We start from the raw sequence: 27,863 nt of genomic DNA, 5'->3' as shown, positions 1-27,863 counted from the left end.
GGTTTGATTTTGTGGTGGTCCTATGTGGAGCAAGGAGCTGGACTCGATCTCTGTGAGTATCTTCCAAATTCTGTGATTCTAAGATATATCACAGGTTATTTAACATGCAGGAAAGTCAGAACAGGCAATCATATAGCTATCTTTTTTGACCATAAGAACATATGTCTTTTTCTTTTCTTTTCTTTTCTTTTTTTTTTTTTTTTTTTCCTTTACCTATCAACATTTTTTAAGAATTGAATTCTATAATTTTGACTGTAAAATTGTCCTGGTTTCAGTTAGAACAGAGTTAATTTTCTTCCTAGTAGCTGGTAGAATGCTATGTTTTGGCTTAGGATGAGAAGAGTGCTGATAACACCCGGATGTTTTAATTGTAGCAGAGCAGTGCTTATACCAAGCCAAGGACATCTCAGCTTCTTGCTCTGTCCTGCCAACAGGCAGGCTGGGGGTGCAGTAAGAGCTGGGAGGGGACAGACCCAGGACAGGTGACCCAAACTAGCCAAAGGGGTATTCCATACCATCTGACGTCATGCTAAACAATATATAGGGGTGGCTAGCCATGGGAGGTGCCCCGGACTGCTTGGGGTTAGGCTGGGCATTGGTCAGCGGGTGGTGAGCAATTGCATTGTGCATCACTTGTTTGTACACATTATTAGTAGTAGTACTATTATTATAATAGTAGTATTATAATATTAGTAGTATTATAATATTAGTAGTAGTACTATTATTATTATTATTATTATTATTATTATTATTATTATTATTATTATTATTATTTTGTCTTATTAAACTGTCTTTATCTCAACTCACGGGCTTCACTTTCCATTTCTCTCCCCCATCCCAGAGAGGGAGGGGGGAGGGGGAGCGAACGGCTGCGTGGTGTTTAGCTGCTGGCCAGGTTAAACTATGACAAAAATACATAAATTACAGTCGTCTGAAAAACAAATACTGACAGGTTCATGGGGTGTCTGACATCAGTGTTCCATGTTGCATCTATTAGCTACAGGGGAAAGGAAAAAAAATGGTTTTACTGTGAAAAAATACACTACATAATTCACAGTAGCCAATTCAGAGTAAGCACTACAATACGACTAACCAGAACTCCAAATCTCTTCATCCCTGTGTTCCCCAGGAGTGGTGGGAGGAGTAGTATCTGCTCCCGTGCCCCGCTCGGGTCGGTAAGGAAGCCCACCACCTCATTTTAATCAGAAGGTGCCGCATCACTTTGCATTTCTGCTGAAACTGATCTTGGCCGCTTCCTACCCTCCTGTCTGTTGGGTGAACTGTTTTCTTACCTGGTCCTCATAGTCTTTATGTTACAAAAGACCTCATGATGCAGAGTGTGATGGAGGGGATGAGAGGTGGGAGGAGAACGGATTCCGGCTCTTTTGCTAACACAGCATGGGCAGCTGTGTTTTCCTATTGCTCTGGTTGAGTATGTCAGAACACCCATTCCCAGAACTTTGTTATTCAGCCCAATAAAATGGGCTTACAGTCCACCCGCTGAGGAACACCATGTGCCCCCCCCAGCTGGAGGGGTGCTGCCTGCTCCCAAAACACACCATGCTCACACGGGTGGGCACTGGCTGTGGCACCGGGCTGCCAGGGCCTGTGCTTCTTACTGCCACCGACTGGTGTTACCCTCCTTCTTCCACATGTGCCCCAGGATGCTGGGCCTGGGTGGGACTGAGCCCTGTCCATGCCTTGGGCTGTCACCCAAAGCCTGGGCCTTGTCCACTCACAGATCTGCAGCCAAGAAAGGCAGGCTGAGCCTCAGTGCCAGAAGAAGGAGCTTGCACGTTTTCTGTAGTCACTTTAATGGGACTTTCAGTCTTTCTACACACACAGAGAGACGTGGGGCAGTTTCACGAGGCCCTTGGGCCTTGCAGTGGCACTACTTTTCTTAGTGAAGCAACTTGCTCCTTCTTCTCCGGAGGTGGAAAGAGACCGCCCATCTGCCTCAGTCACCCTTAGCTGAGGAGTCAGATGAACCTCTGTACATCATAAACCAACAACATTCATCATCGGGGAGCAGCACCGGTTGCTGTGCAATGCAGCGGCCGTCAAACATTTTCCTGTAAAGGCCAAAATGCCGCTGCGTGACAGGGCACCTCTCGTTGTGAGGGCTGCTCCGGCCTTTTGGAACCTGGTTTGGGAACCTCATGTGCAAGAGGAGCAGCACAGAGCTAGGAAATCAAGTGTGTTTGTGAAACTGAGCTTTTTAATGTCATTCGCTATGATTTACATCGTTGAAGACTTAGAAAAAAAAAACTTTCTCCATGGGGGGGGTAGGAAGGTTGGGGGAGGGGAGCGTTTTTGAAGATTATACAGACCAAAGAAAATAAAATATGGCAGAAAACTAGTATTTGCTGTCATCTACTGGTAACACTTATTTTAGCAACTATTTGAGCTTAGCTGCAGCAATGTTCCTATGTTTTCTCATACAGGGTTCTAAAGCTGATCTTGGATTTACTGTCTTTTTCAGGCAGTAAAGGTGAGGGGGAGAAAGCCTACGTCTTTTTAGTGGTAATTATTATTATTATTTTTTTCTTATTAAATGCTTTCCTCTTGTTATGGTTTAAATCCAAAACACAACACCATACCTCTACTAGGAGGAAAATGAACTCTATCCTAGCCAAAACCAGGATACCGCTGTCTTGTAAAACTATGAGAATTCTGACCAGTTTTTTGATGAGCAACTTTACTGACCTTATTGCAAGAACCTCTGACTGCATCAAAGGTGCCTGAGAAGCTAAGCTTTAGCTTACTAACATGAGCACCAACAGAGGAGGGATAACTTTAATCACAACTAAAAAGAACTGGTTGATATTGTGAAGAATTTAAAAGCAATATTTTCTCAGTACAATTGAACTCATTCCCCCCCTCCTCCTGAAAGGAAGGAAGGAAGGAAGGAAGGAAGGAAGGAAGGAAGGAAGGAAGGAAGGAAGGAAGGAAGGAAGGAAGGAAGGAAGGAAGGAAGGAAGGAAGGAAGGAAGGAAGGAAGGAAGGAAGGAAGGAGGGAAGGAAGGAAGGAAGGAGGGAAGGAAGGAAGGAAGGAAGGAAGGAAGGAAGGAAGGAGGGAAGGAAGGAAGGAAGGAGGGAAGGAAGGAGGGAAGGAAGGAAGGAAGGAAGGAAGGAAGGAAGGAAGGAAGGAAGGAAGGAAGGAAGGAAGGAAGGAAGGAAGGAAGGAAGGGAGGAAGGAAGGAGGGAGATGTATCCAAAACAAAACAAACAAAACCCTCTATCTAAAACCAAGCAATTGCATGGGTAATGTTTATATCATACCACGAAAAGATTAGGACTTTTTGAATATATAATTCCTAAGGAGGCTTCTAGGTGATATTCTTGCTGCTACTGGGTGGATGCCGCTGTGTGAATTCCTGAGGGATCACTCGCATCTATTACATGCCATGGATGGCGTGCTGAGTTACAGCTGCTCTTCCTTGCTTTAGCTCTGTAGGTACTAATCAATAGCAATTTGTACTCTTTGAGGAACTGCCAGATCAGGCAGCCCTGCTTCACATCACTGGCAGACATTTGTGCTGAAGGCTGCTAGACAACACATGCTCTGGATGAGGCAGTCCAATAACGTAGCAGAAAAACAGGAAAATCATGGATGTTAAATGTGTGAAGTTGCATTTTGTCCTTGTTTAAGCGTGCAGGAAATGATGTACACATCACTGCTGGGAAAGGGCAGGATGGAAGACAAAAGAGACTATTCTGCAATACACCCTTGATTAAGAGACACCACTAAGAAGAAGGGGTGCGGTGTCCACAGGCACCACTTCCGAGTTTGTCCTAACCTCTTTTTAACTATCTGTATTTTAACATTGTGTGTTGTGAAGGGGAAGGATAATTTGTCATGTTTTCAAGTATGCTTCCAGTCCTTTTCACTCAAATGTGATTCTGTGAATAAAAAGTCATTGCCGTGGGGCTGAGGCTGAGAGAGAAATGCTTGTGAACTATGGTTGAATATTTTTGTATTAGGTCAAGACTGGCTGAAGAAAAGCTAAAATATTCAAAGTCCAGAAACCCCAGGACACCAACACTTTGGTAGGACATTTACTTGTTAATTATCTGCAAGAGAAGCTGGAAGGGAAGTAGCATCAAAGACAATGGGATTCAAATTAGAGCCTTATGCGAGCAAGTCAAAACAGCTTGGTATGCACACACAGACCTTCACTTCTGTGCAAGGGGAGCCTCCCAGGAAAATGAACTTGTAGCTCTAGAATGAAGAAATTAAGCAGCATGTTACTTCTTTAAAAAAGCTTCATGGACTAAATAAGACAAACTTGCTCAAGGCAGATTTATTTCTGAAACATTAGGCTCTGAAGACCTCAATCCAGACCTAGACTGCTTGCATAAAATGAATTGTTTTATGTTTAGCAGGAATTAAAGGAATTATCCCCCATGGTCGCACAAAGGTCACCTGTATCACCCTGCTTACAATTTAAGCTGATAATTTATGGTCTGTTGCTCTATTACGTGGAAACATGTTCATTTCTTTCCTTAAGTGCTCAGAGATCCTCAAACAGGAAACAGAACAGCTGAGTAGTTTACAGCCCAATAAAAATAACAATTCAGCCTTCCAGTTGTTTGGAAAGAGAAATTTTATTATTTTATTCTCTCTGTGCCTCTACAACCACAGAAACACTAGGTACATTAACTCAGTGCCTTGGAAATCTGCAGGGAAACTACCTATTAAACACCTGCAATTGATACTTCGCTTATATTAGTATTTTAGTTTACTTTGTATCGCAATTGCCAACCACAGACTCGTTTTCCAAAGTGCATCAAATATTGATTCCACTTGTGCTTGCAAAGCATCTAGACAAGAAAATCTGAAGTGACCCTGGATTCATCTGAGGCCAAATGAAAGGGCAGGGAAGACCGGGAGGGAAGAGGCAGTGCAATGGAAAAGCTAGCTTTTCTGACTGCAAGCGCCCGGAGGCGCTCCTCCAAGCGGGGATGCCCAGCAAAGCACCCTGCCGGGCTTGCGGGAGTCTCGGAGACAAGCAGCAGGACGTGGCAGGCTAAGGAAGGGGAAAATAAAGCAGCTTTTCCTGCGGAAAAACGGGCTGTTGAGGAGCAGACACAGGGAACGACTGCAGAAGGAGGCGCTGCTCGATCAGTTTGCGCATCACTGCTAAAAGCTGGCTGGGGTTCTCAGGTCTCGAGCAGCTCCATGTATGTCTGAAGCACCTCGGAATTACACCTTTGACTCGGTTCTGTCTGATTTTTCTGGAGTGTAAGGTCGGTTCAGAACTTAAACTCAGCATTTTTTTTGTCTGGATTATTTTAATCCCTTTAAGGTACTGCTTTTATGTCTATCTAAGCTTGTTAGTGGTCAAAGAAACAGTCAGAGCCACCTGAGTTCAGAGAAGCTGTGTAACAGACACAGCACATTACCATAAGACATTTCTCTTCTTGCCACCAGTTATAGTGGCAGATAATATAAACGACAGATGATAAAATACATTTGCTGTGAAAATCTGTCTGTGAGCTAGAATTTAGAGTATTTATGCTGAAAACTTTCTTGATCCTTGAGACGAAAGAGAGGGAAATTCATAAAAAGAGAAAAATCTCCCATGCTTTAACCAGTAATATTACCTGGAACGGCAGGGCCAGAAGCAGCAGACAGTGAAAAGTGAAGTTAACAATGTCGTTTTCACTAGGTTCAAAGAGGAGCAGAGAAATTCTTTAATCAACTATACAAAGTGATCTAACCATGATATTGATACTTTTTAAGGAATTGATGGAATTCTGCCTGGGACCCTTCCTGAAAATATACCTAGGGTGGCTTTCTAATCCCAAGGTCTTGAAGAGCTTTCTAAAGCATGTGAACTGAGGGACTTAAACAAATGTGACTTTACCCAAAACTCAGAAAGTAAACTTGGTATTATTTCCCCCCCCCTCCCCTCATTCCGAGGAGCTGGTTTTCCATGTTGCTTTCTCCTTCCATCTCTGTTTCATTCCTGAATAGTTTTCAAGTCTTGAGCCCTTGTCAGAGAGACTGTGACTTGGAGCAGAGATGACAACCCCTTCTTTGCTTTTCCTACCTTGATACCTTGTTGTGGAAGCCAGCGTATATACAACAAGGAGTCCCTGAACCAAACAGTCGTAATATTGTGTATCTCCCTTCAAAGGTGTTTGCTTTCAGAATGGCTGAGGAAGAGTCTTTCCTGCTGTGCATTTTTCAGCTTTATATACGCTTTCACTACAAGTTAAAAATTCCAGAACTTTTTAATTGTGTGGGCAGCAGATCTGTACTATAACTGGTGTCTCAGCTTTGTACACCAATCTGCCAGAACAGTGAGAAAACCAGTGTTTTCTCTGTTAACATTATTAATCAGCATCTCTGGTGCTGGTGGCTCAAAAAGATAGCCAGAATATATATCAGAATGTACATTTCACTTCTCTGTTATCACCGCCCAGCTCCCAGTATCAAACTGCTGGTCCTCAGGTGAGATTTTGGTTAGTTTTGTTTCATTTTACTCAGCAATTCCATTGAAAAGCATCAGCATACATAGAGAATATGCTAGCTTGTAAGGAGCAAACTCTGGGCCATGAAGCAATTTATCTGCCAGGTTTCTGAAGTGCAAAAGTGGGAAACGATGGTGAAGAGGCCATCCAGTTGGCAGTATCTGTGCGGATTATTTGGTAACAGTTATAGAACATGATGTCATAGCATAACAGCTTGGTCTCATGTCATTCTCATTGGTTGCAGTGATAGTACCTATTTCTTGCACCTTGGAACATCGGACCTGAAATCTGCAAGTCTTGCAGTCAGAGCAGTTTGCAGGTGGTGCTTTATTCTTTGAATGTCACCTGCCAGAATGTCAATCCTATGCATGAATTTTTCACTCGTAACTTGTGACACAAATGGTAAATAGCCATAAATGGAAGTGGAAGGCTTCCACAGCATATACGGAGTAAGCTCTTGCTAAATCAGGACTTGACGGCATGTTGCTTACTTGGCAACACAAACAGTTTCTTAAACAGAATATAAGGATCTTTACTACACAGGCTAACAAGATTGTGGTGATTGCACATGTAATCTTACATGTAGAAGGATTAATTAACTTACTTATTTGTGTTAGAAAGACTACAAATCTCTTAACAGTGGGCAAAACTAAGAGTATGAAGCATTGCTCCATATTAAGCACTTCCAGAAGGAAAAGACATATTCCTACAGAAACAAATATAGGAAGAGTTTCTGCTGGACTCAGAGAATCTGTCACTTCCTGAACAAGAATTTAATTAGGTAATTGCAAAATGTTAACATTTGATGACATTAGTGTTTTAGATAGTTTAAATACATTTCCAGATTCTGTGACTAACTTCCAGAAGATCCATGTCAGAAGTCCTTCTTTGGTTTGCATGTGGGCTTTGTTCATTCTGGGCACTGACTGCCCTGAAGCATTTTTATAGGGTAGTAGGAAGGACTTGTACTGCACAGTGCCTTCTCTCAAGTGCCCTCTCCTGCTGAAAAGAAGGAGACCACTGTTCTGCACAGATCTTTCTTGTCCCTAGCCTTTCTCTTCCCTATCCCCATCACAGCTCTCTCTACCCTTGAATCAAGTGACTTCCCATCTGTATTTAATTAAAGGACAAGAACAAACATTGAATATGTTGATGGTTCATCATTTCATGCTGAATTTTTTGGTATACATTCATTTTTAATTCCCACACAGAGAAGAATAATCTCACATCTCTACATAAACCCCAGCATGAACTCAAGTTAAGAATACTGAAATGTTCCCAGAAGATGTCCTCTGCAGATGTCCAGACTCCTAATGTTGGTAGCTAGTGTGTGCACAAAGAGTTATACACATTTTAGAGCTTACTTGAATGATTGAATCTAGCAGCTGTTAAACAGGAGTTATTGAACAATACTGAGAAAAACTTGAACAGTATATTACTTTCAGTCTTATTATCAACACAGCATTTATTCCACCCCTTTTTCCTGGGTGTATGAGCCCAGCCAGGCTGCCTAATGAGAAGCTGTAATTTGTTCAGAAACATATCCACTACATCCTGATTTCAGACATCTAGCCAAATCGTCTGTATGGCAGCACTTGTTTTGGACTAGACAGCAAACCTAGCATGTATGCAGACCAAGACTTGAATACATTTTAATTCTTTTAATGTACATGGAGTGCATAATAGTTGATGACCTAAGAAGGCAGTGTAAGTAAGTATAATGGTGTTCTTGCAATACATGCATAGCATGGCAATACATGCACAGAAGCTTTGCATGTCCCCTTGCAGGACTGGAGAGGGCTTACTTCGACTCCCAGGCATTGTATTTTGTTTCCTCTCCCATGCTGGTGAGTCACATTCCACGTCCCTGTTAAGGTAATAGGAGAATTAGTTTCAGCTGCTTCTCCTGCTTGCTCCAGTCCTGACAGCAATGGAGCTTGTGAGCTGTGGCAGAGTGGGGACAAAGAAAGTTGCTTGGGCCGACATTCAGGTTCTGCCTCTTCCCCAGACTAGCAAGGGCTGAATGGGTAAATGCCCTTACTTTTCCATGACTCATGGACTAGAATTCAATGTGCATGCCTGAGTGTTTATGGATTTATTTATTGAAAATATGAATAACTGATTGGTCTATTCATAGTACTGGAAAAAGAAAAATTGCTAGTGATGCCAAGATACTCAGAGAATTGAAAGCTCTAATTTGAGTAGGCATATTGTTATAGTTTTGAAATGGATGCTTATCCTGATTTTCTCAGTTATCCACAAAAATATTTAAATAAACTTTCCACATTTGAGGGGATGTTATTTTTACAAAAGTTTCTTTCTCTGTTACGTTAATGATAAGTGATCTTCCTTCCTCACTCCCTTGCTTCCTTGTTTTTCCTAATTTGATGCTTAGTGATGGGCAATTTTTTAAGTCATACCTGGTCTATACAACATTGTGAGTTGCTGACATAGCAGTAAAGTAGTTGCCAGTTATGAGAATTATTTTTTTTTAGGGAACTTTTTCTGTGTGGACTCTGTAAATCAATTTGCATGTGAGTTTGTGTGAAAATGTCCCTTAGAACAATAGCCCTGTTTCATAATAATTAGAAGCTTACAGCTGTGGTGAAATATAGCCTTTTCCGGTGATTAAGAGTAATTTCCAGAAAACAACTTCACTGAGTTGTGATATCCACACTATTATAAATACAATTTCTCAATAAAGTTCTGCTACAAGGGAACTCATTTTCCTACACGTCTATAAAAATACACTTTTTGACCTTTTCTAAACAGTTTGTAGCAGGGCTTACATAGAAAATCTTCCATTTGTGAACTCATTTTCATTGTTTATTGTGAAAGAAAGGACAGCTCAAGCTACTTAAAAATCTTTCATTTTGATTTACTCTTTTATTTTTTTTTAACTCCAAAGTGACTTACATTTTGAAATGAGGTCATTAAAGCCAAAGAAAATGAAGTACTCAGAAGAATAAAATGCCTCATCTAGAAGCACTGTGTTTTAAAAATTGTTTTTGCTTTTATTTGCAAAACAGTACACGGATTGGAATTAACTATTTTCTTTCTATGTTTTGATTTTGATGTGCCAACATTTTATGATGACTTTTCTGCAAAATGTTTTTTTTTTTTTTATATGTCAGATTAGCATTTTTCATTTGATAATAAGAAAACTGTATACTGTTCTTCAGATGATCACTGCACTTTAACAGTAATTGGAAAATCCAGCTGCATGCTAGAATAAGAATTTGAAATGCAAAATATGGCACCTTGGTGCATGGCTTAATTTTGAGTATCTAACTGCATTTCTATCACAAGCACGTACTGCATGGAACTGTTGTAAAAGTATGTTTCTGTCCAAAACTTAGGTATGCAAGCACTGAATTACAACTAGTAATGCAAATGAAGGAGCAAAACTTGTTTGCTAAGGGTACTAACAGTTCTGCTGCTGAAGCAACGTTTGCAAGTCAATAAAAAAGAATATTCTTTTTTTTAACAGGAAATAAGCATCAGGTCCATAGCAATTTTTTTGTATATTTGCATCAAATCACATCTGGGCTGGGCTTCACTAACCAGCCTTTAAGCAGATTCCTTTGCAGTTTCTGTTGTCTTGCAGAGGGGACACTTACGTTCACCAGGCCACTGACGCAGAAGTAATTACATGGCTACAGAGGACTTCTGTGGGAGTGATTTCTTTCCTGTGAGTCAACCAGACAAGAACCCAGTGTCCAGCTAAGTCGATGAAAAAATTGGAGCTGAAGGCACAAGAACAGACATCAGTATAATGCTGGAAAAAAATAACGAAATGTAAAAATTACGTCTCTTACAACATTGACTCATTTAATTGCAGAACACAAGTGAGTTATTGTAAACATTATAAGGCCCAGAAATTAACAAGTGTTAATCACATTAAAGGTTGAAAATGCTCCTGAGCTGGATAATGTATGTCAAAGCCAGCCTCCAAAGTTGGCAGTCAGAAAGCTAATTGTTTTACTTGGAAATGGAGCAAACTGAGCATGTATTCTATCACTCCATTAAGTTGTTTCTCATTTTACCACCATTTAGAGACTAAATCACAACACACTATGGTAATTCTAAGAATATATTTAGCTGTTGTTTTCCTTGAAGGCATTCCAAGGATTTAATATCATTCCATACTGATAGTTGTTCCTTTGTTAAGAGATACGTAGCAGTACACTTAATGTACTGCAACAGAGGTCATTTACAGAGACCTCCACTTTTGAATGAAATTTGCTGAGAGCAGAGCCACTTGTGGGACTCACATTGCTATAAAAGAGAATTTGAAGAGCTTTCCCAGGTATAAATACACCAACGAAATGCTAATCCAGGTGCTTGAAAAATTAGGAACTTATATATAAAAAAGGCTCCTTTTAGTCAGTTCTTGTGCTAGAATGTTTTCTAGTTCTATACATTCTCTAGTTCTCTGGGCTGGTGAGTTTTTTAATTTAAAAAACAACAACAACAACTGAGCTTCTCAGGAAACAGTATGACTTCAGGAACTTGAGTTTTGCAAATTATTAAAGGAATCACAGGGATCATGAAGACTTTTGCCTGAAGATACTTTTCTAGGAGAGACTGACTTTGAATTTAAAAATTTACAGTGCTCTTTATAATCCATTATACTCTTGGTAGAGACAATTTCAAGGTGATACCTGAAAAAAAAAAAAAAAAACAAAAACAAAACAAACAAACAAAAAACCTCCAAAACACTATTTTTCTTTATTTTTTTAACATTGTTTATGTAGAGGAAATGACTGAAGACAAACACTTCTGGGAAACTGTCACTAGCAGTGCCTCTAAAACATGTATATTCTGGGAATTTCAGTGTTTGTGGCATTCTTCAAATTGATGTATTTTTTTTTTCCAAACGGTGAATGCATTTCCCCTACAAGTACAAAATGTGCCGTCATTTCCCTGTTTTGGAGACTAGTACTTTGCTTCTTACTTTGATCCTGTGTATTCCTTTATTTGATATTTGGAACTTATCATCCATTGTTTCTAACACTTTCTACCTTTGTTGCTGTTTCCTCTTTGAGTTGTTGCTGTGATAAATGTCAGTTACCTGATTCAATTTCAGTTCTCACTATTGCAGCCTATATATTGTGGCTGCATTAGTGGTAATGCCCAAAATTATTTAAGGTGTAACCACCTCATCTATAACTGTGCCTTGTTTACATTAGGGGTGTGAGAACTGGCATTTCTATACTTTCCTTTTGCTATTTAACATGCATTCTGATTGGAACAGACAGCCATAAATGTCACTATTTTCTGCGGAATTAGTATTTCTAAGAAATACTGGATACATTTACTTTTCTTTTAGTTTTTCTTCCATTGATTTCTGAATTCAAAACAAACAAACAAACAAACAAAACCAACCAACCAACCATTAACCTAGTTCACAGGCTTAAACGCGTGGATGACCCTCTGGAAATATATTATTACCGCATTTCTACTGTTGTTCCAGAGCACGGGAGCACTAGAATTTCTCAAGCACTGGTATATTTAGGACTTTTCTTAAGGAAAAACATTTTCTCCTTCTTCCCTTTCAGAAATGATTTATCTATTAAATCACCCACTGTCACAAAAAGGCCAGCACATGGGCTCATCTAAACAGGGAGATCCCTGCAATACTGGCTTTGCTGACATAGCTGTACTATAGACTGCAGTACATAAGCTCTAGGAGATCTAACAGAGAACAGATGACTGCTTCCTTCTATCTGTTCTGCAATACTGGCCCTCTGCCAGAATGTAAGTGACCCTTCAAGAGAGCTAAAATTCCTACCTGCTTCAGTGGGTAAGTTTATTTAAACTGTTAGGCCTTGCCTACTGTGGCATGGAGAGCGTTCTGCTGTGAAGGTGGCGATCACTCACAATGGCATGGATGAGTAGTAGACAATCATATTTTAAAAATGCCATACACTGTCTGCCTGATCCACCAAGAGGTCTGCAGAGATGGCTCAAAAGTGTGACTGAGTTACTGCAGTTCCCATTCATCAGGTGAGTCTCCCTGAGTCTTACTCTCATGAGTCTCACTTCATGAGCACTTAGACTATGTAATAGACAGAAGTATTTTACTCCTTGTTCACCTGGTCACCTCTTGTAGTGCTGCTAGCATGTCTTGTTGAGCCTTGACACTCCGTCAAGTTTCTGAGCAGTTTCTGAGCAGCCTCTTTAGCGGAGACCTTGAGAATACTTCCATGAAAGTGAGCCCAGTAAACTACAATTTTTTTTTAATCTGCTCAGGTGCACTTACCCAGGGATTTCATAAGCACAAGAATGACATTTAGGTTGCATGTCTCTCTCTCTCTTTTTTTTTTTTTTTAATTATTTTTATTATTATTTTTTAACAGTTCTTCAGCCAACAGAGCTGCCCTGGCAAGAACAACAAAACGAAACAAAACACACACACACACAACACTGTTGTGTGGACCTAGTGTGAAGCAAGCATTTGGATGGAAAATTTCATCTGATGTTTGACAGCCATAGGCATCTGTAAACACTGCTTTTATACTGGGAAATGTCAGACATCCCTGCAATAGTGCTAGCACCTCTGCATTTATTTTAAGCAGAATGAACACTCACGTGAATGGACCGAGTCAATGAACATCCCTAGGAAATGCATAATATCTGACATTTTTTTTCAAAGTGAAAGACTGTTTCAGAGGGATGCTTAGCCTCACAGGAAAGATGCCTGGATGGAAACTTGCATGCTCGGTTATCTTTCTGTCAGACCAGACTCTTTCTGTGGTACTCAACTCCTGCTGTGAAAACAAACAAAAGAAAACCCTTCTGTGAACTTTCTTATTACACAAAAAACTTGTTCGTGAGTAACACGGGGGAAAAAATCCCTTCGCCTCACTTCAGGCGCTGCAGAGACAGAAGGTTTTCATGCGTTAATTCCTCCTTGCTCCTCTCTTTTCTCGCCCGCAAAACGGGGCACCACCACCTCCAGCGGGCTGGGGCTCAGATGCAGGTGCTCCTGGCACCCGCAGCGGGCTGTGCTCCCCCGGGCCGGCTGCCGGGGCTGCCTCCCGGGGCTACCCGTGCCTGCCGGGGCCGGCTGCGGCGCTGACAGAGCGTGATCCCCCCGCGCAAGTGTGCCGCGCTGGCCGCCCCTCTGCCCCCCCAGCCTCCAGTTACAGCCCTGGCAGGAGGCGGCGGCGCCTTGCAGGGCTATTTTTGGCCGGCGGCAGAGGTGCCGCGGGGGCCCCGAGCCCGCCTCCGCCCCGGGGGGCCGGCCGTGAGGGAGCCCGACCCCGCGGCCGCCCGGGGGAGCGGCACCAGCCCGGCCGCCAGAGGCTGCCGCTCGCCAGCCGAGCCACAGCCGGGCGGGCGGCGGCGGCGGCGGGGCGCCGGCATGGAGAGGACCCCGATCCCGGTGCTGACCGTGCAGACGGCGCCCTACGAGGACCAGCGGCCGACGGGCGGCGGGGGGCTGCGGCGCCCCACGGGGCTGTTCGAGAGCCAGCGCAACTACCTGCCCAACTTCGTGCAGAGCCTCCTCTCCTCCGTCGACCTCCGCGACCGCCAGGGCTGCACCATGGTGGTGGGCAGCGACGGCAGGTACTTCAGCCGGGCGGCCATCGAGATCGTCGTCCAGATGGCGGCGGCCAACGGGGTAAGAACAGCGAGCCTCTCTCTGCGCGGAGGGCTCGGGCTCGGCGCCGTTCAGCCCCGGGCTGTGCCGGCCCCTAAGGCTGCGGTGCCCCCGGGTGTAGCCGGGGGGTCCCTGAGAGCCCCGGGGGGCGGCCGGCCCCGCTTGACGCCTCGCCCCGCACGGGAGCAGGAGAACGCGTTTGACCCCGCGGCAGGGAAATGCGGCGGGATTAGAAATATACTTGTGTGGGAAACGGAGGTGTCAGGCGTGTGCTCGCGGTCTTCTAGAGACATAGCGGGAAAATGTTGCCGAAACGGGAGAAATTCAGCACCTTGGGTGCATTTTAGCAAAAAATGTTCTTCACTGTTCACATACTGAACAAATCACGAAATGCGAGAAGACAACAGTGGCAGATAATTGTAATCTGATGGGTTACAGCTTTTTTGGTTCAGTTTTGAAAATAAGTAAGAGAACTGATATCTTCTGATAGCACACACTCAATTTGTATGTATTTGTACTTATTTCCAGCTTTCTAGCTGGAAATATCAGCTAACATAGGCTCCAAGTTTTCACTTCAAAGCAGAGTTAAACTGCTGTCTCTTTGTTAGGATGGCCAATTTGATTCTTCAGGTCAGGAAAAAGAAGAAATATAATGCTATTGCATTTTTTTTTAGTGAATTGATTTTTATTTTTATTTTTTTAATTACCCCAGAGGTCTTTACTTCAGTCCAGTTTCACAACCAGAAGGTCTTCCAACATCAAATTTCCAGGTGTCTGAATTTTCCCTTCTCATTACTGTCAAGTGCGAGCTGTGTGGTGTAGCCAGCCCAGTGCAAACAAAGAACACTTTTAATTTATCCCTAAATCATGGTCTCGCCAGTGCAATGCTGCCAAACACATGCTGAGCAGCACCTGAGGTTCCAGGGAGCCTGGCTGCCTTGCGTATCAGGTGCCTTTGTAAGCTTGCTGTTCACGCAGGGCTTGGCACGGGACAGAGCCTCAGTGGCACCGGGCGTGAGGAAGGCTCTCAGGGCACTCGCCGCGGTATGTGGCACAGGGAGCGAGCACCGGCTGTGGGGAGCAGCAGGGTGTTGCAGCTTGATGCTGGGAGGCCCAGAGGAGCCCTTTCCCCTGGCCCCTCTCCCAGCTGGCTCAGCGAGGGAAGCCGCTGGAAGTGTCTGCTGACAGGGCAGGGTAAAGCGCAGTGAAAGCTAAAGTGGCAGCCCTACAGCGAGAGCTGCTTTGCCGGTCCTGAGGTCGTGCGTGTCCCTTGTGCGGACAGTGTGAGTTAGGGCTGCAAGGTGACCACAAGGACTGAAGTGCTGAGGGAGGCAAGAAGTTGAGGGCTTAGGAGAGCAGGGGGTTCTCAGCCAGACTGTGCTGTATTCCAGACTCCTTCCTGGCTAATTTTCCTGTCAGCTTGCCTCCTTCCAACTTCTGTCACATTCCCCATTCCCCTGCAGATTAAGCCTTTTTGACCTCAGGAGGTTTCCAGTTTGACAGATCGCTGGCACTTTGCTGTAATAGTACTTCCTCTTTTCTTAAGTTACTGCAACTTTCTTGGAAACAGTTTCTCCTGACTGTTTTCTGAAGCCAAGAAACAAAGTTTTTGTGCTCAACAGTTCCCACAATATGTGAATTAAAGCATGATACTCTTACTAATGATACAGTCCTTAGAGATTCAGGAAGCTGGTTGGTGGGGTGACACTGACATTGAAAAGTCTTCCTGTTTCTGTGTGCTCCATCCCCTCTCTGCCAACCCCACCTTGTGCACCCTCTTCCTTGTCTCTACAGCACACTGTAAGTGCATAAGCCTCTTTTTTTTTTTTTTTTTTTTTTTTTTTCTGTTTTAAATTTCTTTTCCTCAGTGAATACTAATTGCACATTTTATTCTTTGACTGTTAAAATGTGACAGCTGGGAAATTATCTGAACCTCCCTTAAACGTATTGTTCAGTGCTGTGCTGTATAACGGGAGGGAGAGAGAGGGAATACTCCTGAGGGCAAATATCTTTCCCTTTGGGTGAGGTGAAATGTCACTAAAAGGAGTGTGGCCAATATCACAGGGGGAAACAAAGTGAGCTGGCATAGACAGGATGATATGAAATGTGTGGAAGCCTTGAAGCTGTGCTTAAAACCTTTACCTGCAGCAGAATTCCAGCAGAGTGATGGCCAAATAGTGCTCAGAAACTGAACCTGAGTCTCTGTCCTGCAAGACATGTACTGAGATGTATGGTTAGTTGTGCCTGCTGAGTATAAAAATAAAGGGGATTTTCTATTATCAACTGTAAATGTATTGCCCTTTAGAGTCACTAGGTTCCCCTTGTTCTAATTCGGTGACTCACCCCGCATTCTCCCTGTGTTAGCAGCCGAGCACAGTTGGCATCGGCCCCAGGACAAGGAATGAGCTGAGGCCCCCTGCCCAGTCAGCTGCCACTGCTTGCCCTGCCTCCCTGTCATCGGTGGGCCCTCGCGCTCACACCCTCCAAGTTGGGGTTGCAGGTATACACTCCACAGCTGCAGCTTGTTGGCAACAGCTACAGGGTGGTCTGTGCCATGCAACTGTAGTCTGCACACAGTTCACCGCATCTTTCTGTTCAGAAAAATGGGTATAGACTAGCTGGAAGCAGTCACCCGTTGATGGAGTGCATGGATGGGTTTGCAGCAAACTCATTTAGGTAAGGGACTGCATGTCACAGGAGCGTGGGGGAGTATAAAGAAAGCCAGATAGGTCCTGTCTTATTCCAGGCTGCAGTAGCCACTTTTGCAAAGTGAGATTGTAGGAGAATATCTGAGGTTCTTTCTTCCTTTTTACCCGTGTCCTGACAGTAGCAGTATCTGTGTGTCTTATCAGAAAGAACTGAGGCAGAAAACTCCATGACATGTAACACAGTTCCAATACAAATTCAATGCAAATATTCCATTAGACCCATCAACTGCATGTGCACTTTATTTTTGGTGCAAAACTTAGGATAAATTTAAATGCAAAACAATTATATCAGGGTCTGATCAGAAGCAGATGAACTGATGATCATAATTTGTCTATGGAAAGTCATAGCAACATTGCAGAGAAATCACAGAGTACTGCTAATAACTCTGTGAAGGTTTGAAGTGGCAAAGAATTTTCCAGTTGTCTTTATAATATCATGTTGTTTGTATTTCCCATGGTCTTCTGTGCAAATCTTGCCTTTCCTCCCTGCACCTGTATGACTGACATATTTGCTTCTTTGTTGAGCCTGGCAGTCAGTTATCACTGAGATATTATACTGAAAGATAGGACAGCATTGCCCCATGCTGTTCAGGATATAATCTACTCTCTTATATTCTTTCAAGTTTAATTGACTGCGGCATGTGAGGGAGAGATTACTGGAAAAAGAAATAATAAAAAAGCATTAAGTGACTCCATGTTGATCTACTGAATTGTCTGCAAATGCACAGCTGCACGTGGTGATATTGCATAAAAATGTTCCTGTAAAGTACTTGTTAGGGTGACTATTCTTGTGGCCATTTGAGTTTGCTGAGGATCATGGTCTTTGTTGCTGCTGTTGCCACTAAAAGCAGAGTGACAAAATAGAATGTGGCGTGGGGCACAGTATTAGAAGAGCCATTACATGCCTGTGATCTTGTAGCCATGCAAGTTTTTGAATTCCAAAGATAGTATTTCCCTGCTATGAAACTGTCCAAGATTTTCAGAAGGATATTACTGGAACTTTAATTGTGAGTCAGTATACAGACACTATTTCATTTCTGTTCTAGCCCAGCTTGTGTGAAGTCTGTAAATCTGAGTCCATTACTTAAAATTAATTAGATGTCAGTTTAATATTTGATTCAGAGACAAAATGAACAGCAACTGGGCCAAGAGTGGATGAGGCTGTGCATTCCTGCCACCAAAATGAAGAGAAGAGAGGAAGATGTGTACACTTAGAAGGAGTGTCTTCAGGGAATTTCACAGAAACACTGAAGACATTCATATAGACTGAAGCTCTTTGCAACAGTCACCACAAAAAAAAAATCTGTGTACTATAACATATAATTTCACTTTCATCTTTAAATTACAATCCTAAATATTACAGTATTTTTACAGTATGGAATTCAGTCTAATGAATAACATTTCTAATTAGAATACGCACAATAACATTGTGACAAATGCTGAAGGAAAAGCAAAGTAGTCCTGTTCATATTAATTTGTGGCATCCAGAAAAATGAGAAAGATAGTTTCTGTTGAACAGGAAAAAATGGAGATACAGTGAAGAGAGAGTGCCAGGTAATTTGTGCATTCTGAATACTCTACATATTTTGCGTACTTCAAAACAGTAGTTTCTGTGTGCTTGAAAGCACAAATCTAAACCTTGCCTAGAAGTACAGAACAATTCATGATATACCCTATTTTCAAATATAAATGCATTTGTACTTGAATACCTCAACATGGATTCAGCTCTGTTGTTTTCAAACATTTTTCAAAATATAATTCTTGTCCTTTTGCTTACCCATATACAATTCTGTTCTAAGAGTTGGCACCCATTTCTGACAGCTGTATTTGGAAGATTGAGTCATTGCTCTAGTGTTCTACATGCTTCATGGTTTAAAAAAGGGACAGAAAATGTTCAAAACATTTTTTTTTCTTTCAATATTTATTTTCATTATGCTTTCCTTCTCATAATAAATGTACTGGTATAGTCTGGAAGAATGTTTGTTAAAGCCTGTTAACTAATGTTCTGTGTTTTTTCCAAAGCTTTGGTACAATTGGCAATAATGGTTAAATGACAGTACTAACACAGCAATCTTGCAAGAAATGACATCTTGTCCAAAAGCTGCTTCATAGACTGAAAAAGAACCCATAAAAGGACACTTTCAAATTCAAAGTAATTTGAAAAAAATCTGTATTTCTCTTTCAAATTACTTACATGGCACTGGTATAAATAAAACAGTAAGTAATGTGGCTAACTGGAAGTTTTCTGTCTTGAGCTTTATTTTGAAAGTGCCTCAAGGCATGTGCTTGAGCTGCTAGTTATTTCAGTGCCCCTCCTGGAGGAGTTTTGAAGGTGTTTTACCCTATGTGTTTTCTGAGGCTGACTCATCAAAGTCAGCCCACAACAACTAGAAACACTTCTGCTTTACAAAAAAGAGTCTTCCTCGTTCCACAACATTTCTGCAGTAACAAGTAGCATTGTATAGAAAGTATTTTAGAAGTAGTTCAGTATTCAAAACAGTTGAACAAAGGAAATGCAAATGTAACATTGGGAGATTTAAAGTAGTTGTAAGAGATGGTAATAACATTACATGCATGCTATGTTGTCTAATCAGTAAGAGAGATACCAGTTTTGTTCTGTAATCAGTGAAATAACGTTTAATCAGCCACTTCACTAAGCCTGGGGATAGAAGCAGAAGAAAGATACCTTTATTGTTGCTCCTAAGATCTGTAAATTGTGATAAATTGAGAGATTGACAAATACATGTACTGTAAATTGCTGTTTAGTTTTACCTGCAGGGAGAAGCATGAGTGGGAAGGCCGGAGAGCCAGAGAGCCAGAAAGCAATACCGAGTCTGCCAGGAGCAAATGCTGTCACAGTGCACTAGCATAACATTTAGTCTGTTCTCCAGGGAAAGCTAATCACTACTGTGTTTTGTTCTTTTTCCACGAATAATCATATGTTGGCCTCAGGTTCTGCAAATAGGAAGACAGTATTGTTCTTAATCATTCAATCTTAGGCTAATGAAACCATATTATGAGTCTTGAATAAGAAATAAGATTGTTCAATACCACTGAACTGAGCAAAAATGAGGTTCAGCCATCTGGTACATGTGTTAACCATGTGTATGCTCCACCCTGACCAATTGACCATGGCTATGGAATAATGAATTAGAAAAAAATATCTCTTGAAACACAAAATGTGGATTTTGTTATTTGGATAATTTTTCCCCCACAGCATACATGTTTCCCTGGAAAATATTGTAATTAAAGTAGGATAATGAGAAACCATATTTTTTGGTTTCTTACATTTATTTCTTATCGTTTCCTTCATAATTGCCCCTACTGGGGATAAAAAAAGGCAGTGAGACAAAACATTTTCCTAGTAGTAGCAACAGTGAATCAAATGAACCCTGAAGGTTTTCAATTAACTTTACTTATGATTTAGATAGCTTTCCTGTTTTCTAGCAAAAAGATCCAAAAGCAACAACATTATCTGCAAAAACTGTGAAAAGAGATCAGGGTGGATAAACACATCATCCTAACATCAGATCTTGAGATAGAAATCTCAGTTAATATTTTTTCATATTTGAAAACAGGTCTTGTCATTCTCAGTTGAAGAGAAATAGCTAACCGTAGTTCTGTGTTTTGTGAGAGTTAGAAAAAACAACAACTTATTTTTCATTTAGAAGCTGATTGTTTCAATTTGGAAGTCTTTCTTAATTATTAAAATGGTTAACAGTAACAGGCTTAATAAATTGTCTATCCTTTGCTTTCCTGAAATTATTTGGAATCCCACCTGTAAATAACTGTTAAAGGTCTCAAACAAATGCTGGACCCAGAAGAAGATCATCTATGTAGGGAACAGATCTTTCTACAGAGGAGTCAGGTAGTGACATCTCATGTGCCGTTGCTTTTCCACACAGACTGTAAAGCCATCAAATCTCCCTTAAAGTAGAACAAGAAATCTGAGGTTGAACTCCCTGTTTTTAGGTAGTGAGTGTGAAGTATTTGGAATTCTCCCTCTTTCCCTCCTTCTTTCCCCCCTTTCTGTTTTTAACCTTCCTGAACTGTTACAGAATAGTTTTTGTTTGTTTGTTTGTTTTGTTTTGTTTTGTTTTGGTAAGGCTATTAAAATATTTTGCAGTATCTTCTTAAGCTCTATATAGAGCTGCCTCAGTTCTCATCTTTAATATTAACCTTCCCCTCTCATCAATGTTTTTTTTTACTTGCCTGTTTCACAGGAACTAGAACCTTTCCGTATTTCTTTGTAAGTAAATTTCTGGTCGGCTCCTAGTTTATTTATGTTGAGTTGAAACTGCAGTATGTGTAGGTGATGAAGGCAAGGTTTTGAAATTGGAACCACACAGTAGGGCTGCACATAATACCAAACACATTGAGTCAGTGTTTAATAACACCACCTGAAAGCATTTTTTTTTTTAGTTTAAGAATGGTGAGAACTTCTGCTCAGCTCTGCCCTGGGAAATGCAGCCTGTTCATCTGGAAAGAGTAAATAATGACTGAAGAAGAAATCGTATTTTCTATGGGGCAGGACATCTAAGGGTATTTGGGTTACAGAGATGTGATTTAGAGATTACAAGTTTTAGTATGTTCAGTGTTTGTGATTGCACTGAAAGGCTCCTCCATGAAAGGCAAGTTGCTTGCTGTTCTCTCTTAGCTTGTTGAAGCTCCAGCCCTGTACACACTGTATCCACATAGTCAGCCCTAAACTATAATGATATTTGAAGGTCTTTGCTGATTCATAGGGGTATCTTGAAAAGTCTGATAGCAGGATTGTGCCCTGGTACTGTGCTTGGAAGCTTTGCAAATCACTGTTGTGCCTATGCTCATGCTTGCTGCACTGGGGCTACAAGATACAATGTTTGTTCACACTCCAGAGTAGCATCCAACCAACCCGTGTATGTGTTTTTTTCTGCAAGAGAATAGGTTCCATAGCAGGAATTTAAATTTCCATCTTAGCCAGTGTATACATCTATACTGTGTGTGTATATTGTGTGTGTTTGTGTTTGCTTATTAATGTTCAAGAATTTAGTACCATTCAGAATATTTTAACTTCTTTTTTCACCTAGATTGGCAGATTGGTTATTGGGCAGAATGGTATCTTATCCACACCTGCTGTTTCATGTATTATTCGAAAGATCAAAGCAGCTGGAGGTATTATTCTAACAGCTAGCCACAGTCCTGGGGGACCTGGAGGAGAATTTGGAGTCAAGTTTGAGGTTGCTAATGGAGGTGGGTCTTCTTTTATTAATGTGTTTACCACATTGCATCTCAGTTTGATGAAACTAGAGTCCAACTGATTTTAACTGTGAGTGCTTTTGGTTATTCTGTTAGAACTATAAGGAACACTATATATTTTATTTTTTTTCCTCATGGGTAGGAGTGTCTTTGTTAGCATGCGTATGTACAATAAGTATTAAGCATTCATTAAAGTCGTTGCAATATTGGTAAGATTTCTACAATGGAGGTTTACTGTCATATTTTTATTACATTTTACTTAGTCTGCCAGACCATTGTAACAATTTTCTTCCTTTTATAAAGATGCCTTTGAAGGAACTTTGTTTTGCTTGTATTTCTGTATTGCTTGTCTTGGCATTTACTTTAAAACTTTTAATTTCAGAAGTGCTGTAAGCAGCAAAACTTAATGTCTTATATAGAAGAAAGAACTTCTCATGTTTACCCAGAAAATAACTGCATTTATCAAAGGAGAGTTGTACCACTTTAGTTAACTATTGTTTAACACTATTGTTAAATAGTTAAAATTTCACTCTTGAATAATTTAATTTGTATATACAACTGATGTCTCATTTTCTGAAATCCACAAGTTGACACATGTAGTTATGTTACACATTGTATATGTTTTATGTTGTAGATCTGTGCACACGCATAAAGCACCACAGTGACAATTGCTGATATCATGTATAATTCATAAACATAGAGTGCGTTCCTTTTGAAAATCTCAAAGTGCCCTTAAAATAGTGTTTTCTTGCCTATTTTGAAGCTGGGAAGACTTGACAAAGGGATACTTCTCCCTTGTATGTTGTTTGACTGAAAAACATGCATAGTTAAACCAGTGGGATTTTATAAACAGAACAGGCTTGAATCCTAGAGAGATTAAAGGGACTATGTAAGGGCAGGCAGTGAGAAAGCCAGGGGCAGAGCATGAACACACCAGAACCAAACTGTTAAATGCTTTAGCACTCTGTGAACTTCAAAATACCATGTACCACCTAAAATCTGTTTGATAAGTAAGTAGAAGTTGGTGGGGCATTTTTTTGTGGTGTATTTTGCCTTTTTAAAGAAAATTCAAACAGGCTATTAAACTTTAAATGTAAACCTTTATAAGTATATAAATATATATACCTGTATATATACCTCAAGCACAGGTCACAGGGTTCAATTATTTATGATAATCTGTGAGGACAAAATGAAAAGTAGTTGGTTTAAGTTGCCATTGAGAAAATGTGAGTTAAGCACCAGGCAAGACTTTTTGTCTCAGAGAATAGCTGAGCACCACAACAAGCTCCTAGGGGAGGCTACTGTTGCTCAGTGTTCTCATGCAGTCTATTTTGCAGATCCTGGCTAGGCAAACAGGCTTATTTCTGTAGTTGTAGGAGAGAATGCAGAGCGATACTATGGGATTGCCTTAGCTGGAAATATTACTAGATGAAATATCCATTCATTGAGAATGATCTAGAGTGAATTAAACCCTATGGGTAGGTTTGGAATAGACCAATAAGAAATCATTTTCTAAGCCAAGTAAAGAGTTAAGTGACTGTTACTTGTATTGCCCTGGACTGTCTGATGTACTGGATCTGAGATGTGGCAAGGCAATTCATGTGGCAAAACTGCATTGAATACAGCAGCATTGCTAGGGGAGGTGGGAATTTAGTGGTGAAAAGACTGAGACATTGGATCAGGAGAGAGTGAACATAAAAGAGAGTATAGGAAGTCATTTTCACAGTGGAAGTGTAGGAGAAGAAGAGTCAGATAAGCCAGAATGGTCTTTTGTTGTAACTTTGACTGAAATCTTGCATTACATGCAAGATTTTTTTTATTACCATTTATATGGTAATAAATTTTTCAAACCTGTAATTTTTATCAGATTGTCAGTAAATTTTGTAAAATACAGTCAATCTTCAGGATTTGGTAATAAAAGTGCTTCACGAGTAAGATGTGATTTCTCTTTTTCAATTACCTACCTGTAGCAGGTCAGAATTGCTTGTCAAGCGATTAAGTTATTTTGAATTCTAACAAAGATACATGTATATTTCATTAAGCCATTGGAGGAAAGCTGCAAGAGAATAACACTGTTAATCTGGTAAAGTATTCATTAATGATAATCTATGCCTAATGAAATTAAGTGGAATCTCCTTCTCTGGAGATATTCAAGAGCCATCTGGATGCCTACCTGTGCAACCTGCTCTAGGGAACATACCTTGGCAGCGGGGTTGTACCCGATCATCTCTGGAGGTCTGTTCCAACCCCTACAATTCTGTGATTCTGTGAAGTGTAACATGAAACTACCTTAGCTTCACAGGTGTGCATTTACAAAAAGCCCTACAAAATACCAGAAACTGCTACTGGCAGTTTGTCCATTAATGTATATGTTGAGATTTGTTGTAGAAGAAAAAATGTCAAAATCTTTGAGCAATAAAGCCAAGGGAAGTTGGCTGTAATTGCTGTAATTGTTTTTCCCTGGGTAATTATTGATTTAAGTAAGTTTTATTAATGTATTGAGTGAGATTATACTGTATTTCCTTTTTTTTTTTTTTTTTTTTTTTAAGATGTGTTAAATGTGTTACAGTGTAAGAGAAGACTGTATCTTACTGCAATGTTCTTTTTTGGGGCTTATTCTTCAATAATGCTGATACAATATTGAATTTATTTTTAATGTAGTACATTTTTTTTTTGGTAAATCTTAAGATTTGAAAAAAAAAAAAAAAAATAACACATTTTCTTTTCTTACAGGACCTGCTCCAGATGCAGTTTCAGACAAAATTTATCAAATCAGCAAAACCTTGGAGGAATATACCATTTGTCCTGATCTCAGAGTTGATTTATCTCGCTTAGGAAGACAGGAGTTTGATCTGGAGAACAAATTCAAACCTTTCCGAGGTATAGGCATAGGCTTTTATGCATGCTACATTTGTTTATTCTAGATACTGCAGTTGCTGCAGAATGCTTATTGGTAACTATTTAAACAAATCTTAATTTCTTCAGAATGCTTTACTACTAGCAGTTCTCAAAATATTAAGCAGTACAGGTAAGTGTTGCATTTATTTTGCACACAAGGGAGCTGAGGCATGGACTGCAAGTGCGTTGGGACTTACCATTTAGTCAAATACCTTTGCGGAATATATGCGCTAATGGTTAAACTAGCTAACTAGTGGTTAAACACAAAGCACATTTTTGGGCTAGGAATAATTTGCTCATGTAAATCTTATTGGCAGAACAGTTCATGAGAATCTTTACTCATTCTTTGCTCATGCTTCCTTTCTGAAAAGTTGTGAGATGCAGAAGGAGTAACTTAAAATGTGAAGTAACATGAAGCACATGTTTAATTTTAAGCATATTAATAATTTTACGCCTATGTTTAATTTAAAATGAGATAACACTGCCATTTTGTTCTGAAGGAGTCAAAAGCAAAGGAAGAACTCCAGAAGAGGAATATTCCAAATAGCGTAAAACTTCTGTGTGGCCTTGGGAACTATTCCTCATTCTTGATGGTCTAGAATTAAAGCCACTTGCTTTTCCAGAAAACATTTTCAGAGGGAAAGTACATTTTGATAGATGAAGTTTGTGATTTAAATACAAATTTTAATTTTTTTTTTGTTTGTTTCTGTTGTCCTTTAAAATAACATGTTCTTTTTGGCTTCTATGGCAAACAAAAAGCAAAGAAAATTCATCCCTTAACACCACTCTAGAGTCATATTAGATTGCTAAATTTTGACTTTCCAGTATTTTAGTCTCTCCAAATTGTATTTTTCAAAATGAAAATTAAAAGAAACACACTACAAAATACATGACAAGTAGCATAAAAATAGATTAAAAATAACTTTAATTTTATTGAATTTTCTTCTGAGGAAAAATTGTTTCCCAATCATCTCTCCCCAGAATGCATCATTCTGGGACAATATAGCTGCCAGAGAACCCTCCTGCAATTGGCCTACAGGTACATGAATAAATATAATTTACACAGGTCTGAATGCAAAATCAAATTGCAGAAAGAATGAAAATAATTTAAGAAGTATTTTAAGATTTTATCTGATGTATTTCGAACTTCTCATTACTCAGTTGTATGAACTAACTCCTGCAAATCAAGGCTACAGAGGTGTTGAAACAACTGAGAATAAGTCAGTTGGATTCGGCAGGAATGAAAATAATTTTTAGATTTTAAACTTACATGCACTTTACCTTAATATGTGTAAGCAGTTCCATGAATTTGAGGCATTTGTTCATTTGTGGGAAGCTTAGATCCTACATATGCTTTATTAGGAGCAGGGCTAAGAAGGTATACAAAACTGTCTTTTAGTGAATTTTTGAGAATGTAACTTTATACCACAGAATTGACTCTTTTTCAAATAGGCTTTACAGATTACTTTTCAGCCTTGGGAACTTTTTTTTTTTTTTTTTTTTTTTTTGGTTTGTTTCTCAGTTCAAGTGTATTTTCCTAATCTATTCTAAGCTTTTTTCTTAGGCACAAAAATATCTGTGTCATTTTCATGTTACGCTGAAGAAGAGCAGTGGGGTGAGGTCAGTGTTTCTGAGGAAAACTGGCTGATATTCTAAGTAATAATTTAACTTGTAACTAAATTATTTCAAGATACTCATTTAACCAGATAAAAAGGCATTTGTATAACATATGCTTTTTAATTTAATTAGGAAAAGTAATATGTTCCAAGATGACTGAAAAGCATGGCTTTTGACAGGTGCTTGATAACTGCTTTGATTATGACAGACTTACTTTCATTAATTCATTTTAGTTTGATCTGTTTTACATCTGACAGAACTAGAAAAATTGTATCTCTGTGCCTTTATGAATTCACAATTCAGATTAGCAAGACCTTAGCAAAAAAACAGATGTTGTGTTTGAACCTAACTTTCCCGAATCAGTAAGATATAAAATGCAAAAGTATAGTAGTGAATTGACAACAATCTGGAGATAGATTTTCTAGGTGCCAAAAAAATGAGAAGAACAGTCTGTATGTCTCTCCTGATAGGGTGATATAGATACTGCTGTCAGACAATAGAAACTGTGACTTTATATCCACACAGACATCTTCCATCTTCTGCAGTCCTTTAGTAGGTAAAGCTGCTAACCTGTGCAAGGCTTAAAGCCTGATGGAAGCCACACTGAAATCAGTAGAAATCTTTTTCTTTGCCTCTGTGGACTTCAGAGCAAATCTATATAATATTAGAGGTTGCACGCTCCAATTGTTGTTCAGGTGCATGGGTTGTGAAACTGTTCTGGGAGATGTGTTCCCATATGTGAATTGTACAGTTTTTTAACCTTATTTTTTCCAGTGGAAATTGTTGATTCTGTGGATATCTACCTCAATCTCCTCCGAAATATATTTGACTTCAATGCAATCAGAAATTTGCTGACTGGACCCAACCAGATTAAAATAAGGATTGATGCCATGAATGGAGGTATGAATTTAAGTTACTGTCACGACAAAACTGTGAGTACACTGCAGTGGTTTGCCAATAAAGGTACAGTGTATAATAGTCAGTCTTTTTAGAAAAACAACTTGAAGTAATAAGACAGGATTTGAGCATTAGGCTAGTGACAAAGGCAATCTTAGCAACTGGTTAGGCTCCTTACTAGGTGAGGAGGTAGATATTTCTTGATAAGAATTAAAGGCATATGTATCCAATAATATATATATATATATGTATAATATATATGTATATATATATATTTTTTTTTAATTTTATTTTTTTTTCTTTTCTCTCTGCATTTGGAAACAAGCAGGATGAGCTAATCTTGCTATGAAAGGGTGATGAAGTATTTGCAGTGTATAGTTACCAAGGATGTTGCAGGACAGTCTCTACTGTCCTGC

General features: G+C 40.1%; 1 protein-coding gene across 2 annotated transcripts in view; it reads left to right on the top strand.

Annotated features, from left to right (window-relative positions):
• Positions 1–13,789: 13,789 nt before the first annotated feature.
• The window catches only part of PGM5 (phosphoglucomutase 5), an 83,575-nt gene continuing 69,501 nt past the window's right edge, over positions 13,790–27,863 (top strand). For both annotated transcript variants that reach the window (XR_004254361.1, XM_032206408.1), the window contains exons 1-4: positions 13,790–14,110; positions 21,867–22,029; positions 24,769–24,915; positions 27,325–27,450. Coding sequence is in view for 1 of the 2 variants with exons in the window: in XM_032206408.1 (XP_032062299.1) it covers positions 13,850–14,110; positions 21,867–22,029; positions 24,769–24,915; positions 27,325–27,450 (697 nt within the window). In the remaining variant the exon portion in view is untranslated. The remainder of the gene's footprint in view (positions 14,111–21,866; positions 22,030–24,768; positions 24,916–27,324; positions 27,451–27,863) is intronic.

This window comes from Aythya fuligula, chromosome Z (genome assembly GCF_009819795.1).
Source record: "Aythya fuligula isolate bAytFul2 chromosome Z, bAytFul2.pri, whole genome shotgun sequence".
Lineage (NCBI taxonomy): Eukaryota > Metazoa > Chordata > Aves > Anseriformes > Anatidae > Aythya > Aythya fuligula.
This window is presented reverse-complemented; position numbering and strand designations above follow the sequence as displayed.